The sequence below is a fragment of the Rissa tridactyla genome, chromosome 1 (assembly GCF_028500815.1).
Source record: "Rissa tridactyla isolate bRisTri1 chromosome 1, bRisTri1.patW.cur.20221130, whole genome shotgun sequence".
NCBI classification, from domain to species: Eukaryota; Metazoa; Chordata; class Aves; order Charadriiformes; family Laridae; genus Rissa; species Rissa tridactyla.
The window spans coordinates 27,551,301-27,568,829 of NC_071466.1; the positions used below are offsets into that span (position 1 = coordinate 27,551,301).

The 17,529-nt window shown below is 44.1% G+C and overlaps 1 protein-coding gene across 1 annotated transcript in view; it reads left to right on the forward strand.

The window, feature by feature from the left end:
* The first annotated feature begins 9,165 nt into the window (after window positions 1-9,165).
* Window positions 9,166-17,529, forward strand: part of KL (klotho) — a 52,854-nt gene continuing 44,490 nt past the window's right edge. The window contains exon 1 of the mRNA XM_054185873.1: window positions 9,166-9,929. Coding sequence (XP_054041848.1) covers window positions 9,183-9,929 — 747 coding nt within the window. The 5' untranslated portion in view covers window positions 9,166-9,182. The remainder of the gene's footprint in view (window positions 9,930-17,529) is intronic.

Below are 17,529 nucleotides of genomic sequence, written 5' to 3' on the forward strand. Positions count from 1 at the left end.
AATCTTCTGAGATGCCCTGAGGACCCTAAGACATTAACGTGGAATTGCCAGGTGTGACGCAAGACCAGTAACTTCTGAAGTGGAAGCCAGAGGTCTGACAGAGTACACCACAGTGTCTACATTGCCAAAGGAGGCCTGTGTTTAAGCTAGTGAGTTTGTTTCTCATCTTACATATGGAAACTTGTAAGTAGACAACTACAGTCAGGTGCCTTAATCCAAAGCTAAGTCCAGCCCTCCGTTCATCATTTTGTTAATTGTGGAAGGCTACAAGACAGATAAATTTTTCAGGGGTCTGCTACTTGCTCTCATAACTCTTTATATTTGAGGAATTACTGACTCCAAGCACCACAGGAACCACCAACACTGCATGAAGGTGTTCCTGACATCCCCCAGCTCAGTTCCAGAGCCTGTTTTGATGGCCCAGCTTGCTTAGCCTTGCCCAGCCCCACAGCTCAACTGATCAAGGGAATTCTCACAAAGGTTTCTTTGCTCAGAAATGTTAGATATGCCTGGTAGACACTGGACAACACTGCACTGTGAAAACATAGCAATGATTTCAGCAATCTAAATCCATAGAATCCAAGTTCTTTTTACACACATTTGATGAGTTATATCAAGCATCCTTTTATTAGCCACCATATTCTACTCTGCCTCTTTAATGCATTATCCAATTGGCTAGTTATTTTTTCTATAAAGTAAACATCCAGGAAAGCTCCAGTCATTACAAGAATGTGTTTACTTTAGGCTATATATCTTTATGTGCCATATTTGGATGTTTTCTGGTCTGTATATCATCCTCCCCACAAGACATGTATCCTGTTGTCCTGGTTTGAGGTAAAACAGAATCAACTTTCTGTTCAGTAATTGTATTTCTTAGCTAGGCCTCTTCTAACTCTCCAAAATTAACAGCCTGTTGTGTCTGAAATGGTTCGTTCAGAGTGGTAAGACAGTTAGTGCCAAGGAATGGCATGCAGAGAGGCTCTTGCTTATACTTATTGCTATGACAACCAAGGTCAGCTAATTTCGTTATTTGTCCCATTGGAGGGTTGGAAATGGAAAGGCGTAGAGGGGTCCCACCTGCGGGGAGGAGCGGACAGGACAGGTGAACCAAAATTGACCAACAGAGTATTCCATCCCATCTGCCCCATGCTCAGTATAAAAGCTGAGGGATCAAAGGGTCAACTCTTCCTTCAGTGGCTGATGTCCGAGGAGGACCCTGTCTGTTCATGTGTCTTTGATCCCGATCCCTGTGTTCCTGACTCCGTCTGTGGAATCCAGTTCCAACCCGCCACTGAGTCCAGTCTAGGACTTCCCCAGCGCCTGCCAGTGATGTCATCGTGGGAGCTTAATGCGGTTTTGTATATACTGTATCTATTTAATTATTTTCCTTTTTATTTTTATTATTAATATTTCATTAGTTTAGTTTCTTCTAAACTCGTAAATCTCTCTTTATCTCTCCCCCTCCTCCCCGTGTGTGAGAGGTTGGGGGGAGCACCTGTTGCCAGCCATTGGCCAATTTGGCCAAAACGACAACACCTGTGTAGGCTTCTTAGTTCTTTGGTAGACTACAGACATCCCATGTGTTAATCTAGTATCTGATTGCCTATCAGACAGTCTCGAGCTTCTCGTTTCTTAGCTGCTCAGCTACAAGCTTTAAATTTTGTAACTGCAAGCCTTCATAGAAATGGAAGGACTATGCTTTAGTCTACGCTGCTGGTCCACATACAGGACCTGACAAGAACCTGCAGATATTCCTCCAGTCTTCCCATGGAGTCAGACCACTTGAATAGCTGTTGCTTTTAGAAGCCTACTGGCTGATGACTGTCACTTTGCAGTGTGACAGGTAAAAAGCTATTTCTTCACACAGTGTTCAAAACCACAGGAAATGTACAGGAAAAAAAAATAAACACACCAGAAAAGAACCCCAAACTTACTATGGAAGTTATCTGACTTTCAATTTTTGAAGTAGTGCACCAATTCTTCTGGATAGTAGCTGTGAAGAAATGCTTGATGCAAAATGCTTTGGCTACTGGCCATACATCTATGCTTTCACATCATAGAGGTGAAATTCATTATAATAATCCTCAATGTTTTTTTTCTTTTATTAGAAAGCTCTATTTTTCAAGACTGGACTGTTGCAGCATACTCTACCTTGGCCTAATCTGATCCAACTCCTCAACCACATTTGATGAGATAGACCCTAAATTATGCATACTTACTGTTTTAGTAATAAAAGTCTTAACTTCCCAATGGTTTTGAGACAATCTATCTTGGAAATACAGGAGTAAAGTCTTGCTAGGGTATCTGGGAACAGCTCCCAAGTACATTTATGTGAGTATGAAGCAGCACTAAAAGACTAAATGGCTTCTCAGTTGTGATTAATGGGGTGAAATCCTCTTGGCAGCCGGTCACCAGTAGTGTCCCTCAGGGCTCAGTTTTGGGGCCAGTTTTGTTTAATATCTTTATCAATGATCTGGATGAGGGGATTGAGTGCACCCTCAGTTTGCAGATGACACCAAACTAGGTGGGAGTGTTGATCTGCTTGAGGGTAGGAAGGCTCTACAGAGGGACCTGGACAGGCTGGATCGATGGGCCAAGGCCAATTGTATGAGGTTTAATAAGGCCAAGTGCCGAGTCCTGCATTTTGGTCACAACAACCCCAAGCAGCGCTACAGGCTTGGGGAAGAGTGGCTGGAAAGCTGCCCAGCAGAAAAGGACCTGGGGGTGCTGGTGGACGGCCACCTTAACATGAGCCAGCAGTGTGCCCAGGTGGCCAAGAGGGCCAACAGCATTCTGGCTTGTATCAGGAATAGCGTGGCCAGCAGGAGCAGGGAAGTGATCGTGCCTCTGTACTCGGCACTGGTGAGGCCTCACCTCGAGTCCTGTGTTCAGTTCTGGGCCCCTCTGTACAAGAGGGACATTGAAGCGCTGGAGCGGGTCCAGAGGAGAGCTACCAGGCTGGTGAGGGGTCTGGAGACCAGGTCATATGAGGAGAGGCTGAGGGAGCTGGGCATGTTTAGCTTGGAGAAGAGGAGGCTGAGGGGAGACCTCATTGCCCTCTACAACTACCTGAAAGGAGGTTGGAGAGAGGTGGGTGTTGGCCTCTTCTCCGAGGTGAATAATGACAGGACCAGAGGAAATGGTCTGAAGTTGCGGCAGGGGAGGTTTAGGTTAGATATTAGGAAGAATTACTTTACTGCAAGAGTGGTCAGGCACTGGACCGGCCTGCCCAGGGAGGTGGTTGAGTCACCATCCCTAGGGGTATTTAAGAAACGTGTAGATTTGGCACTTCAGGGCATGCTCTAGTGGCAGAGATTGTAGGGGTTTTTTTGTGTGTTTATGGTTGGACTTGATGATCTCAAAGGTCCTTTCCAACCATGAAGATTCTATGATTCTATGATTTCAGTACTACACACTTGACACAGTACAGAGACTGAGTTTTTGCTGTTCAGTCAAAATTGATTTTGTATAATATAATAGTTGTGTTTATTAAAGAGCATCATATGCCTGTAGCCCTGAAAAATATTTATGTGTTTGCAGCCAGTGTTGCATGTACGTTTAGTAACACAGCAGCATAGAGCAATATAGTTTAAACGTCTAGTTTACAAAGTTTCAGTGCTGTTCAGTTTAAAATGATGTAACTCTTAACTGCAGAAGAGTCATTTAGGAAGAAAAATCTTAAAAAGAATTAACACACTGCCATAGTTCTTAAACGCATTCCTGTTTCTTGGTGAGCCAGTCTTTGCCTTGCAGTAAAGGAGACCAATATTGGCATGAGCTGAAACCAAGAAGAAATAAGTATCTGAACTGAGGTGTCATTCAACTGCTTTTTGAAATACAGATTTAGCAAGCACTAACTTGTCATGCTGTATGATTTTAGCAGGTGTAATTCTTATCAATTTACCTATGGGAAGTGATCGAAAGATATACTGATAGAAGTAATTTTGCAGGGTATTCTTCCCTGACTGACTTTAATGTCTAAAAAATTCAACTTTCATGTACATAAAACTCAGCATTGCATTTTCATTTTTTAATAGTAGTGCTTTTTATTTCTTCATTTAAGCCCCTGTGGATCTTTCTTTTCACAGAAGATGTGGCATCTTGCCAGGGGTTTTAAAATAGTAGGAATTTGAAGAGTGAAGGGAAATGCTTCAGCTGTGCCTGAACTGAAGAGATAGGATGACTGTATATGAAAAGTCACCATACATGTCTCTAGAGTACTGTCAGCTCTAGTCTGAGCCACAGGATTCAAGCTTTCGAGCCATCCTGTGGAGACTGGATGAAATTGGTTTCAAAATGATAAGAGTGTATCACAAATAGAAATTCAGAGCAGTGAAATTATGTTTCTGCTCCTTTTTATACTGCATCAGAGACCACAAACTGGGATTTTCACAGGTACACACCTCTTAGGCTTGAGATCCAGTCTATCCAGATCCCATTTAAATTGCTAAATCTTGTTCATCCCTGTGAGTGATCCAGTCCCTCTGTTTTCCATAATTTTCTACCCTAAAAATGCCAAAAACTCACTGGGCAACTCCCTGTTTGGCCTGTAACTTTCCCGGACACGCACCTTCACCTGTTCACACAGGCACAGCAGACTCTGTGGAGACATGCCTATTTCTTCAACCACTGCAAACCAGGGCTTGGTTCCTGCCTGAAACAGAGTTGAAGCCTGTGGCTCATGAGCTGCACGGCTGGTGTTGGCAAGGAGAACTCTTCTGTCCTCTCTCCAGCACCCCTGAGTCTTCTCCCTCAGCTTTGTACCCTTCTTGCCAGTCAAGCCCATGTCCCCTGCCCGGGACAGGAAAAGCGAGGATGTATCCACCTTCCACTATCTCCCTTCTCAGGAGAGAGGCAACTTCTTTTCCCTTCTGTCTTTGCCCATCCTTTCTTCCACCAATTCAGAAGGCACTTTTGAAGACAGGGAGATCACCTGTAAACTCTTGTCTCATCGTCTGGATAATGGAGAGGTGCTTGTGTCCTCCCAGAGTAAAAGACAGCATTTCCAAGATGTCATTTCCAATGAAATAGCATTCCAGAAGGGTATTTCACTTTTCTTCTCATCCCCATCGCCTTCTGTGTTTCAGGGTTTGAAGTGGGTTTACTGGTTCCCTTGAAGGAGGGTTTGCAAGGCTGGGAAGGCTTTGCAGCCCCTGCCATCCAGGTACGAGGAAGCATCCAGACACCACGTGTCCCCTCCTAGGTTACAATAGGATTGTCATCCCTACCCCATGCAAATATAATATAAATTTCTAGGCTCGCATTGAAGTTACTCCCCATCCCCCTCCAAAGTAAGAAGGGCCAAAGGATTTGGAATTCCACTTTTCCTACAAAGGGACGTTCAGGATTTGCCCACTTCTTGGAAACACAGTTACAAAAGGGTAAAGGGAAAACGACTGGAGTTTAGGTTTCTGATTTCCCACCTCACACTAGACCCTACCACAGAATAAAGGAGAACAATTCAGAATCCTTTATGGGATAAAAAGAATTTGTCATACTTGAAACAGGAGATGACTAGGGTCTCCAGAATTCAAGAAAGGTCATTTCAGGTTCTCTAACACCCTTTCCATCTACAAAAGAAGCAGAAATGAGAATGATTTGGTATCTACGGCTAGAATAGAGGAAGATTATATATCTTCACAAATATTCCTCAGCACTACACTACACCAGCAGGCATATTTTGGACCTGACAACACTGTGTTTGTCATTTCAGTAGTCAGTTACTAGCTGCCTTTAAAGCCATTCTGAATGTACAGAGAATGCATATAACTAGTGGGATCAAGAGAGAAAGAAGGAAAGGGTGTGGAAGGCCACATTTTTTCAAGAAAAACAGAGTTGCAACTTCTTGTCTGAGAAAATTGAGGAAAAACTTTTTTGCCTGATAGGCTGTGATGTCCTGGCAGGGATGAAGAATGCTGTTGCACAGCTTTCCACTGGGAACAGCTATTCATCAACAAGTGGAAGTAAAATATGACAGCTTAGCAGTTTGCATTTAACAGACAGAATAAAGAAGTAGGTTGTTATGCAGTGAAGGAAGCAGTAGCAAAAACACCCGAGTCTAATTTAGGTGGTGATTTTTTGCAAGCAGCGTCCCCAACTGCTAGCGAGTACTTGGGTGTCTTGAGATGAAATGCTGAGGGTGTAAGTCTATTACACAAGGCTATTTTCAACGGACTGTATGCTTGTATATGTTTGGAAATATGCTTGTGAACAGTGAAGGGGCATTAAAACAGAAGATGGCTGGTTTAGGCACTGAGACAGCTCGTTCTGCCACAGTGAGGAGCACGGACGCTACCAGTGTAAGGCTGCTGGCTCTTCTGCAGAGATTTTAAAATGAGGAAGGGGTTTGCTGCATTGAAGGCAATGCCTGATGTGACCTCAGGGAAAGCTGTTAAATGAATCTAAAGCAGTAATAGAGTTAATTTACCTAAAATTAGATATCCCAGAAGATTCAGCCTCTTTGGGGTAGAAACAGAAATGCTCCGTCAAATTTGATTGCATGCACTGACTGCATAGCAAAGAAAATCTCAGCACAGCCTAATGAAAATTGGAGTGACACTTACAGTATCCATTATACATATTATCAAAAGTTGAACATTCAGTAATCACCAATACAAAGAGGCTGAAAGGTAAATCCTGGTCTGCTGACGTGGGGCAGAGTTGGAAGTGTGTTTGCTCAGCAGCACAGACGTGACGGAGCCATGCTTTGAACTCAAGGAGCAGTGAGGGACACCTGGATGTCTGCAAGTGTTTGGCCGACCTTTCTGCAGGGTTAATATTGCACAGAGTTTGTTAGACTGTCTGTTAAAAAAAAAAATAAATTGGCTCAGAGCAGTGGGTGATTGTGTTGTCCTAAAACGTGAAAACAAGCTTTCTCTGTAAGCAGAAACCAAGCAACTGGAGGCCACAGTGCACATTTTCTGACACTTATGCTAAAAAAAAAAAACCCAAAACTTTTTATCTCGCAGACATACAGGTGAAGTGACAGCTTTGTGCCAGCAACTTATGGCCAGATTTCATCCCTCAAAAATGGACTGCTTGCTTCAGGAGCATAGTCACTGTAGGCTTCCTGGATAGTTTTTGGAGAAGGTAGCCACCTCCAGAAGTTGACAAAGATCTTAGCTAGGCTGATTTACATTAACAGCATAAGGCTCTCTTTTTACTTTGACTGCTGAGAGGCTTTGGAAGAAACAAACTCTGTGAAGGAGTTTCAGTTAAGTGCCTACTTATAGGTGCTGCATAGGTGTAAATAAGATTGATATAGATTTTAATTAATAATTAGTAGATGAAAAGAAAATGTATCAAAATATATTTTAAAATCTCTTGTGTCCCCAGATACCCAATGACGTTTTCTTTCCTTAAATGTCAGCAATGGCCTCAGCATCACTAACACCCTGGTTTAGGCTAAAGTGTTTCTGAGGCATGTCTCTACATCCCGATTTTCAAAATACTTAGGCAGCGAGCTCCAGTGAAGGCATTACACTTCCACTGAAATCAGTTCAGTGCTGAAGAGGAGCCTGGCTCTTCACTCCTTGCACAGGGCCAACTGCAGCAATGCCGCTGTGCACTTAACAACCTCTCTCCAGCTTCCGCAAGTAACTACGTGGTGATGCTAACACCTAGATCTGTTGCTGCAGCTCAAGTTGTCATTTACTTACACTGTAATCAAATTTCATCAGCTTGTCAGACTGTATACCAAACTTCTGGTAGCTGATGACTACCAGAGCTGGGGCCTGCCATCCCCAGCTTCCCACCCCCTTAGGGGTCAACTGTCCTTCCTTAGGGAAGGGGTGTCAGTGGTCCCTTGGGCTGCTCAGCGCTTCATCCCTCTAACATGGGAATAAATCAATCGTCGCTCATGGAAGACTAACTGCAATCCTGTACTCTACATCTTTGGTCATTTCTGTAAAAACACCATAAAACAATGTCTGAAACTGAACCCAATCGGTGCAGAAAAGGTGGAAGTTGGAAGCTCTAGAAATGGGCAAAGCAAATGCCCTGCCTGCACCTGAGGACGTTTATTTTATAAATATAAATATAAAATGAAATTATCTAAATGCCTTCATTCTGTAGTTGAACAATGACTTTATCTCCTGGGAACATCTCTGTGTCCTTAGAAGCCTGTCTAATAGGTGCAATGTGTTGAGCCAGTTCTCGCTTCGCAGTCCTGGTCGAATTATTTTGTCTGAAGGAGACAAGAAGAGCAGTCTGACAGCTGCCTATAAAGAGAGGTCCATGCATCGCTCCCACACGATCGGTTAAAAAGTGTAACTCAATAATCATATTTACCTCATTTTGTTTCCTCCCCATAAAGATCTGTGAGGCGTTTCTAATTGGAACTTGTTTTGCATGCAGTAAACAACCAAATAAACCAACCTCCTACTCTAAAAAAAGAAAAGTGTTATTACTGGGAGGTGACAGTCCATGAATTACTGGGGGGGGTGAGTGTATGTTGTCCTTGGACAACGAGTTGCTCTTTAATTACTGTTACATGAGACATCGCAGACGAGACATCTTTTGCCAAGGTACCACGAAGGAAACACTGGGTGAAGGAAAAATCATTTTTATTTCCTCGCCTTCCCCCCGACCCCTCTCCGGGGATCGCTCCCTCCCCTCGGCCGCTCCGCAGGGGCCGCTGCCCGCCGGCCCCGGGCTCCCCGAGGGCGGCACTGCGGGGGTGGGAAAGGGGCAACGCGCAGCTCCTCCGAGGGGATGGATCCAGCCGTCGAGTCTCTCCGTGGGCTGCTCAGAAACGCCGTTTCGGAGAAAGGGTGCAGGGCAGCGGCGAGGGTCGCACCTCCGAGGGGGTGGACACCGGAGCCGCGGCGGGGTGCAGGGGCCGCCTGCGGACGGGATCTCCGCCCTAAGGGGCCGGCGTGTGTGTGTGTGACAGAGGCGACCCCGAAGGGGAGTCAGGGTCCACCTCTCCCCCGAAGAGCCCCCGCCCCGCTGCTGCCCCCTCTTCCCCGCCCGCCCCGTCTCACCCCCTGGATCCCGCCCCCGGAGGCAGCTCTCCCCGAGGGAGCCGGGCGGGAAGGATGCAGACGGCCGCTCCGAGGTAATTATTAATAGCCGTGCCCACCGGGGCGGGGGGGGGGGGTAGGGGAGGGAAGGTGAGATAAAAGGGGGCGGCCGGGGGGCCGGGAGGAGGGAGCCGCCGTCGCGGAGCCCGGCCGTGAGCAATGGCCCCCGCCGCGCCGCTGCCGCCGCTGCTGCTGCTGCTGCTGTGGCGGCCGCTGCTCGGGGCGCCGGGGCAGGGCGCGGGCACCTGGTCCCGCTTCGCCCGGCTGCCCTACCCGCAGGACCAGCTCTTCCTCCACGACACTTTCCCCGACGGCTTCCTCTGGGGGGCGGGCAGCGCCGCCTACCAGACGGAGGGCGGCTGGCGGCAGGGGGGAAAAGGCGCCTCCGTCTGGGATACCTTCGCCCACCGCCCGGCCACGCTGCCGGGGTCCCCCCCGCCGGGGCCGGCGGGCGGCGACGTGGCCAGCGACAGCTACAACAACCTCTTCCGCGACGCCGAGGGGCTGCGGCGCCTGGGGGTCTCCCACTACCGCTTCTCGCTGGCCTGGGCCCGGCTGCTGCCCAACGGCACGGCGCCCATCAACCCCGCCGGGCTGGACCACTACCGCCGGCTGCTGGGACGCCTGCGGGAGCTGGGCGTCGAGCCCGTCGTCACCCTCTACCACTGGGACCTGCCGCAGGGGCTGCAGGACGCCTTCGGTGGCTGGGCCAGTCCCGTCCTGCCCCAGCTCTTCCGCGACTACGCCGAGCTCTGCTTCCGGCATTTTGGCGGGCTGGTGCGCTACTGGTTGACCATGGACAACCCCTATGTGGTGGCCTGGCATGGCTACGGCACGGGGCGGCTGCCGCCCGGCGTGCAGGGAGGCCCACGCCTCGGCTACCGGGCAGCCCACCACCTGCTCCAGGTAATGGCGGGCGGCGGGAAGGGGCCCCCGTGGCTCCTTGGCCACCCTGGGTCATGCCATGGGGTGGGTGTGGAAGATGTTCTCAGCCCACCCGGTTGTGGGAAGCCATTCCCTGGTCAGCCACCAGAGTGGAAACTGAATGGATGTGCCCGACAGAGTGCGGGCTGCCGATGTGTGGGGCTGAAGGCGGCAAGGCTCGTAGGTGGGAGGCAGGAACTTTGTATCCGAGGTTACTTCGAGTTAGTGGAAACAAACACGCTGAGTTAAAGCCCTGTCTGTGTCCTGCAGAAATGTTCAATCCTGCCCCCAACGCTTGCGATTGCTGTGCTGGGTGGGTGAGGGGATGCGTTTGGCTATGCCAGTCCAGCGCCAGCTTACGCAGGTTACTGTGGAAATGCTTAATACGACTGTAAAGAGAATTTCATGCATTTGATAAAAAAAATCTTACTGAGTTAATGGAGATCGTAGAGGTGGCCGAAATGTCACACTGAGAGATTTTCTTGACACAGGATGGGTTATTTTGGCAATGTGAACGCTTTTTGGGAAAAAAAACCCTTTGCTCCCAAGCTAGTCTAGTAAGTGGCATAAGTACTTTGCTATACATCATTTTTAGGCAGTATACCTGTTTATGGTGTGATTGTAATGATCGCTGGAAGAAAACATTGTGGATTCTCAGGGAGAATTAAGCAAAAGTGTGTACAAATCCTTCCAGTGACAGGGGAGGGGATCCAGCCCATCTGACTGGAATGGTGTGGCCATTAAGGTGTGATCTGTTGAACCTTAATACATGCTCACAAACTCTGCTAATGCCCATCTGCTCAGTGTACACTTACCAGCAGGAGTTACATGTATCATGTATGAGATGTGAACACTGAGAAAACATCCGACGCTTGTCTTGTTCAACTTTTTATCACTTTCCCTGTATTACCTTTGCATTGTTCAGTGCTGTAAAGAAGTCAAGGGAGAATACAGATGGGGAAGATATGGCTAAAAATTCCTGCTCCTGAAACCTTTGAAATCTTCACTTAGTACCTTGGGTTGTACTTGACCGTGTTTCAGGCTGTGATTGTACAGTTCAGTGAACTAAGTGAATCTGCTTATGGGTGACGTTATTCCTATAGCTACATATAACTGTATATAACTATATATAACTAACTATATATAACTATTCCTATAAGGATTATAGGCAGCAAGGCTTCATCACCTTTCAATGACCGTTAGGCTTTTCATACAGTTGCTGAATAGTTGCCGGCGAGTTATTTGCTATACTTTGCATAGTTATTCTGAAGGCAGCGGGGCTGTGCACGAGGGGATGGGCTGCCGGCTCGGTGCCAGGGCGCAGGACCTGGTGAGCGGAAACTCTATTTCTCTGTCTTCCTAGAGATACCCATGCAAAAGAATTAATTAAAGCTGCAAATTTGAGCACTCAGGTTGTCAGACCTTGGAATCCTTCAACTCCAAGGGTCATAGGCTCACTGAGGTGGAATTTTAATGTTGTCTGTCACTTTATTACTTTTTTTAAAGCCCCTCCTTTGCTGTGCAAAACAGGCAATTAATGAGTCAGTTCATATTCCGTGTGGCTCTCCCTTCCGCCCTTTGTTGAATTTGTCGCTTCAGACCTGAATTAATACAAGACTCTGAGAACAGACAAATAAAGATGAACACCTCTTTTGTCCTTGGCTTTTACATAGTGTGGTCTATCTTCGATATTTATATCCTACATCAGCGGAGTATCTGAGTCCCTCATAATCTCAAGCATATGCTTGTTCTCATAAAAGCCCTATGGAGAAGAAAGGTGCTTTTCTATTTAGCAAACGAGAAACTGAGGCACAGACTTGCCTACGCCAATTAAAAAGTATAATTAAACCAAGAAAGTCTGCCAATACTTGGTTTAGTAACAGAACCTCAGGATTAGTTTTGTCCTAGTGACTGTCATTCAGGGTTTTCACAATGAGTGGACATTTCTTTTTACATGACAGTGTAAGGCAGCAAGGTATAATTTTTTCCACATTTCATGAATGAGGAACCGAAACACAGATGCAATGAAGACCCAAAGTGTTCACTGATTTTCCTGCCCTTTTCCTGGCAGGTGATCTTTTTTAGAATATTGTTCAGTTGTATTATACTTCCATCTCTTCTACAAGTCAGATCCCAAAATCTCAAATCACCCACAGAGAACATAAGGGACGCCCAGTTTATGCAGAAGAGGTCCCATCCCAGACTCCTCCAGGTAGGAATCTTCCATAGAGGCAGAGATAGAGCCTAACTCTTCAGGACAGAGAAGTGAGAAGCTTTAACACTGAGATCCTCCTTTTCCTTCTTGCATCTCCGTAGCTTATTGATACTAGACCTATCAACTTGTGCAAGCAATGAAGTAGGAAGCTACAGAACGCGGCTTCTTTGACTACGCAGCCCGATAACTGGAGAGAAAGCGTATGTAATCATGTAATGAAAGATTAAGTTAAACCGCATATGGTAAGAAGAGAATTACATTTCCCCATGCAAATAAATTTTTTTCTTACGTAATTCTTGAGTGATTGACTTTGCAACTTGAATCATGTTCTTTAATGTGCATCTGTGGGTTGCATATAATTTTGTAGGTGAGTTTGGTCAGTTGTTCTCAGGAGCACAGGGCAGCCTTGATTTGGATCAGAAGGCTGTACAGAAGTACCACTTCATCGCGTAACCTGGTGGATGTGTGCAGCACCGGAGAGTGCTGCCAGGAGATAGACACAGTCCTCATAGCCCCACCAGAAGAGATGTGGTAGCATCATCCCCCACACAAAAAAACCCCTTTCAGCTGCCTAACGTTTTGCTGCTTATGTCTTACATTACCCAAAAGGTCTGGTCCTAGGTTTCTTCCTAGTCCTTTTTCCTTCTCTGTGGCACTCTTGTCTCCCAGGGAAATTGAGCTTGCAGAACATGCTTGTTTTTTAAAAGATAAAATGTGTTGTCGTAAATGTTTGGTTTTAAGCAAATAATCAGACTAACTCTTACTATGCATGTTTTCTTTTTTTTTTTTTCCTTATTTGCAATATGCAGTTTTAAGCATCATCTTTCTTCGTTTATTCAAACCAAAGACCCTCATAAGTGGAAAACTTGATAGCTAGTGAAAGCTGATGTCTAGTAATTTATTTTACTAGATGCTAATTACATTAAAAGACTAAATCATTTCCTTTAAGTTCTTTAAAATTCAACAGTTATGCATGTGGATTTTGGTCTCTGTCTTTCTGAGTGAGTTATTTATTATCTGAATAAACAATCAAATGAGAGTTTGATTTAATTCGGGTTGTTCAGTTCAGGGCGGGTGAAGACAGGGCAATGAGGTTTGATCTGAGTAACAGTGTTTAAATTTAGCTTGAACAGTTTTCATCCTATTGTACTGAATTTTTTAATTACCTTTCATTTTTCTGAACTTCTGCAAATGAGTCATAACAGATGCTAAATGCACAGAGTAAAAGACATTTTCTAGAAAGAGCAAATAAGAATAGTGTAAAAAAGCTTGCAAGAAAAAATATTTTATGGATGCATCCTTGGTTTGTTATTGAGGGATGTTGATCAATATTCGGTGAAAACGTCACCCTTTTATAGTATTTCCACTGACACTTGTTGCTTTTGAGATGTCTAAGCCCTTCAAACATAGTAAGAAATGGAGTAAGATGTTCGCATTTATTCACAAAATAGATTGAATGGATCAAGTATAGTTCATAAAAGTTGTCATTCTCTCGAGTCAAGAGCCAGAAAATGTAATGCCAGCAATCCGTCATGTATATGATGCATCTCTTTTTCCAGATAGGAGTTGAGAGGGGTCATTGTATTATGTTCTGGTTCTTGCAAATGCATTTTGTCATTACTGGTCCACAGTGTATTGTCTGAGTTGAACATACTTGGATTTACTCAATATAAACAGCATTTGCAGAAACAGAAGAACACGTTGTTTCCCCGAAGAAGTGAGTGGAATTGCTGCCTGGAAACCAGTCACGTAGCAACAGACTGATTTCCCTTCCAAAACTTTCCAAAACAAAAGGTAAGTACTCTTTTGTTGACCTTCAGTGCTAAACCTAATGAAGTATCAGTAATTGCAGCATAGGAGAGTCGTCTTTTGTCAGTGCATGTTGTTTCCTTCAAAATTCAAACAGCCTTCAAACTTTCACTAAGTGTGAATGGGGTGATTTTGGATTTTCCTGAAAGCAACATGGCTCATTGTAGTTGTGAAGACACACAGAATTTTTAGAAAAAAAGAAGGAATAATTCTAAGTAATAGTATTTTGTTTTTTTCCCCCTATTCTTTCTTTCTTAAGACTTAATTCAAAGACGAAATTGCTTCTGTTTCTGGTTTTGAATATCAGTTGGGTAGTATATATTTGCAAAGAATTTATCACAGTAGTGATTATTGTAATCACTAATCATTTGAATCAGGTATCTTTCAAATGTCAGAGATGACAAACAAGTGCAGTTAAACCGTAGAGCAAATTCAGCTTTGATGCTGCAGTTTTCTATGCCAGTAGCTATGAATAGTTATACTATGATCACAAATGATAGTAACAGCTATAGCGTACCTTTCTCAAGCTTTAGTTGTCAAGAGAAAAAAAAAAAGAGTCTTATTTTAAAATGTGATAAACAGAGAAGTTTGGACTTTCAGGAATGCTCATTTTATTAAAATTAGATCCAAAGATAGAATATGTAACTTTCCCCTTGCCATTTCTACCTGATCGCATACACATTTGAAAGATGAAATGCTGTTTTCAAATATTCCACTGTAACAAAAAAGCAATATGTTATCTTTACAGAGTACTTTCATTTTTAATTATAGAACTATCAGGATTAAGCAGGCAGAATAAGGTGTTATCATGGAAAAGTAAAAGTGGGCCTTCCTCAAGTGCAGTGGTTCTAGAACTTGAAAAGTTTTTTAGAGATTATAGGAAATCTTACTAAAACTCAACAGGCAGGGCCTGGAAAGGCTACACTGGTGACTGAAGTGTGATGGAAGCAGAATTTGTGTGTTCTCTGTGTGGAAGAGCACCAGGTCAAGCTTGCAGAAGTCCCACCTCCACTCTTTTGCTGTTCATTATGAGGATGAGAATTTGTTGAGAGTCCCTGTTCATTATGAGAATTTTAATGCTTAGTAGTTGTCTTTTTTATAGCTGTGAATCTGTATTTAATTTTATACGTAGACCCAAATCTGTGTTTTCATATCTCATTTTAAACGCCACGTGCCTGATTTTTAATTGTTGCAGTAGCTGTTGCTGGAGGTACCTAGGTGATATTTCTGGTTCCTATCCAAGGTAATCTAGTATGCTTCTGTTTTAAATAGCATGCTTTTCACTTAAGATCAAAGTTTTTATTGAACATGTTTGGCAGGGCTCTACTCAGTGCCAAAAAGATAATGACTACTGATTAACAGCAATTTGATATAGGTAAGGGCAACAAAAAATTCACATCTCATAAAGTCTCATTGGGTACAGGAGTGTAAAGCTATCTGCTCCTTGATACTCCTTCATTTTGCATTAATAAAACCTAATAAAATAGGAGACATTCTAGGTTCTTCCTCATCAACCTCTTTCCTCAGGCAGAAGAGATCCTGTATTTATTTTAGTTTCAGGGGACCCGAGGTGAAGTGTGTGAAGGACTTGTGTTACTGTGCATTCCCTCCGTATGACAAAATTTTCCAGTTTCCATTTCATCTTGCTTCTATGGAAGGTTTCCAGTACTTAAGGTAATTGATGGGCATAATTCCTACCTGTACTTAAGGATATCGTTGAGACCTGGAAAATAAAGCCTAGCTTCAATTTTTGCAGAGTGAAATGCGTATTTTAATTTGAGATAGTTCACCATTTTTTAGTCCCTGCCTTTCCCTTTTGACCGAAAGCAATGAGCTCTTACAGCTTTTCCTATGATAGGTCAAGTAGACACCTCTATTCAGCAACCGTCAGGAGGTGGAAGTGCAGAGACATCTTTTCTGTTGAAAGGGTCGCCCTCTGTGAAGAAGAAGAAACGCTCTGTGACGTAAAGAAAGTTGCTTCGCTCATCACACGCCCACCTTGTAGAAGGTCAAATTCTGATCTCTTTCGCTCTGTTAGAAATTAAATCAGAACCGGACTCCAGCAGTTTCCTGGGCAATTACCTTAGCTTCATTCCTCACATTTATTAACTCTTTCTTTGAGTAATAGCATCTCGTTCCCAGTCTACTCTGGGGAACAAAAAGATTTTTTCCCCCGATCTTTCAGTATTTTTTCAATTAGACAGAAGCAGTGAATACGTCTATACAGCTGGTAGTACCATTGGCAAGCAGCGACCATTAGGACAGTGAATAGAGGGCAGCACAGAGTGTGGGCATTTGGAGACTATTTTAACTATTTTTGGTGACTACGATGCATATCCTTCTTACATTGGGAAGAGCAGGAAAGAACAAACAGACACGTGTGCATGTAGATGCTCTGTAGTTTGCTTAGCTCCAGTTTGTGGTGTCTTATGGTCTACAGCTTGTTGTTGGCAGAGTTTGAGGGCTGTTAGCTAATCCTTGCAACTGAGTGTTTGATTGTTGCTGGTGAACAGTTAAACTGCTGAACTTAATCTGAAGGTGCAAGGCTGATCTTGGCAAAGTTTTAAAGAAGCCAAGCAATTAAAGGGCCCTGCTTGTAGAGACTTGTAAAGAAACGGACACAAGGAGATTTTCTTCTTCCTTTCCATGATGGTAAAAATAAAGAAGAAAAAATGAAGTGCTTCTGAAGAAGTTGGGGAGATGGCGTCCATATGCAATGATGACAGGTTGTAGAAATTACAGGATGCGTGTTATTTATTTTAAGTGCTAAATAAAAACTACTCATGCTTGAGTATTTGCCTGCCAAAGCTTGTAGAAGAGTGTCTCAGGTAATTGTGAAAGTTGATTTTAGATTAAATCTGAGAATATAATGGAACAGAAGAAGAAGTTTATAGGAAACATCTCAGGATGTTTAGGAAGTACATGAAAGACGAGACTGAAAGAAGACCTGAATTACAGCACTTGAGAGAAAATGTGCCACCAGAAAGAGGAGGTGGGTTGTCAAGAGGAAGAGTAATTAACTAAGCACAAGAGGAGGAAGATATTGGTCATCGCAAGGGACCGGAGCCTTCAGTAAAATGGGTTGGGTAGGAGACAAAGGATACCAAGGAAGAGAAAGAATTGAATTGACACCAGTGCTTTCTGTAAATGCTCCCGGGCATAAATATCAATGACAGGAAGAAAATTAAAGGACAATATGCAGACACACACAAAAAGGATAAAAGTTCAATATCAATAAAATTAGATTGGCTATTAGCACTCATTGAATTTCTGGTGTGGCCTTCCAGGGTTAATGGTAGGAACAAAAATCTGTCTTTAGGACAGCTAGAACACTTTGAGAAAAGAGGCGCTTGATGCATTTGGTGGCAGCGGAGGTGACAGTACTTGTAAACCTGCATTCTTCCTCTTTGCTTGCAAATTCATAGCAGAATGACATATGGCACAATTTAAACTCTGAGAATGTAGTTCAATGGTAAAAAAGAAAATAAATACAAGCGATGTTAACAGTAAACAGTTTGTTGAGAATATTAATGATAGCAGCTCCTGGCTTCTTGTGAC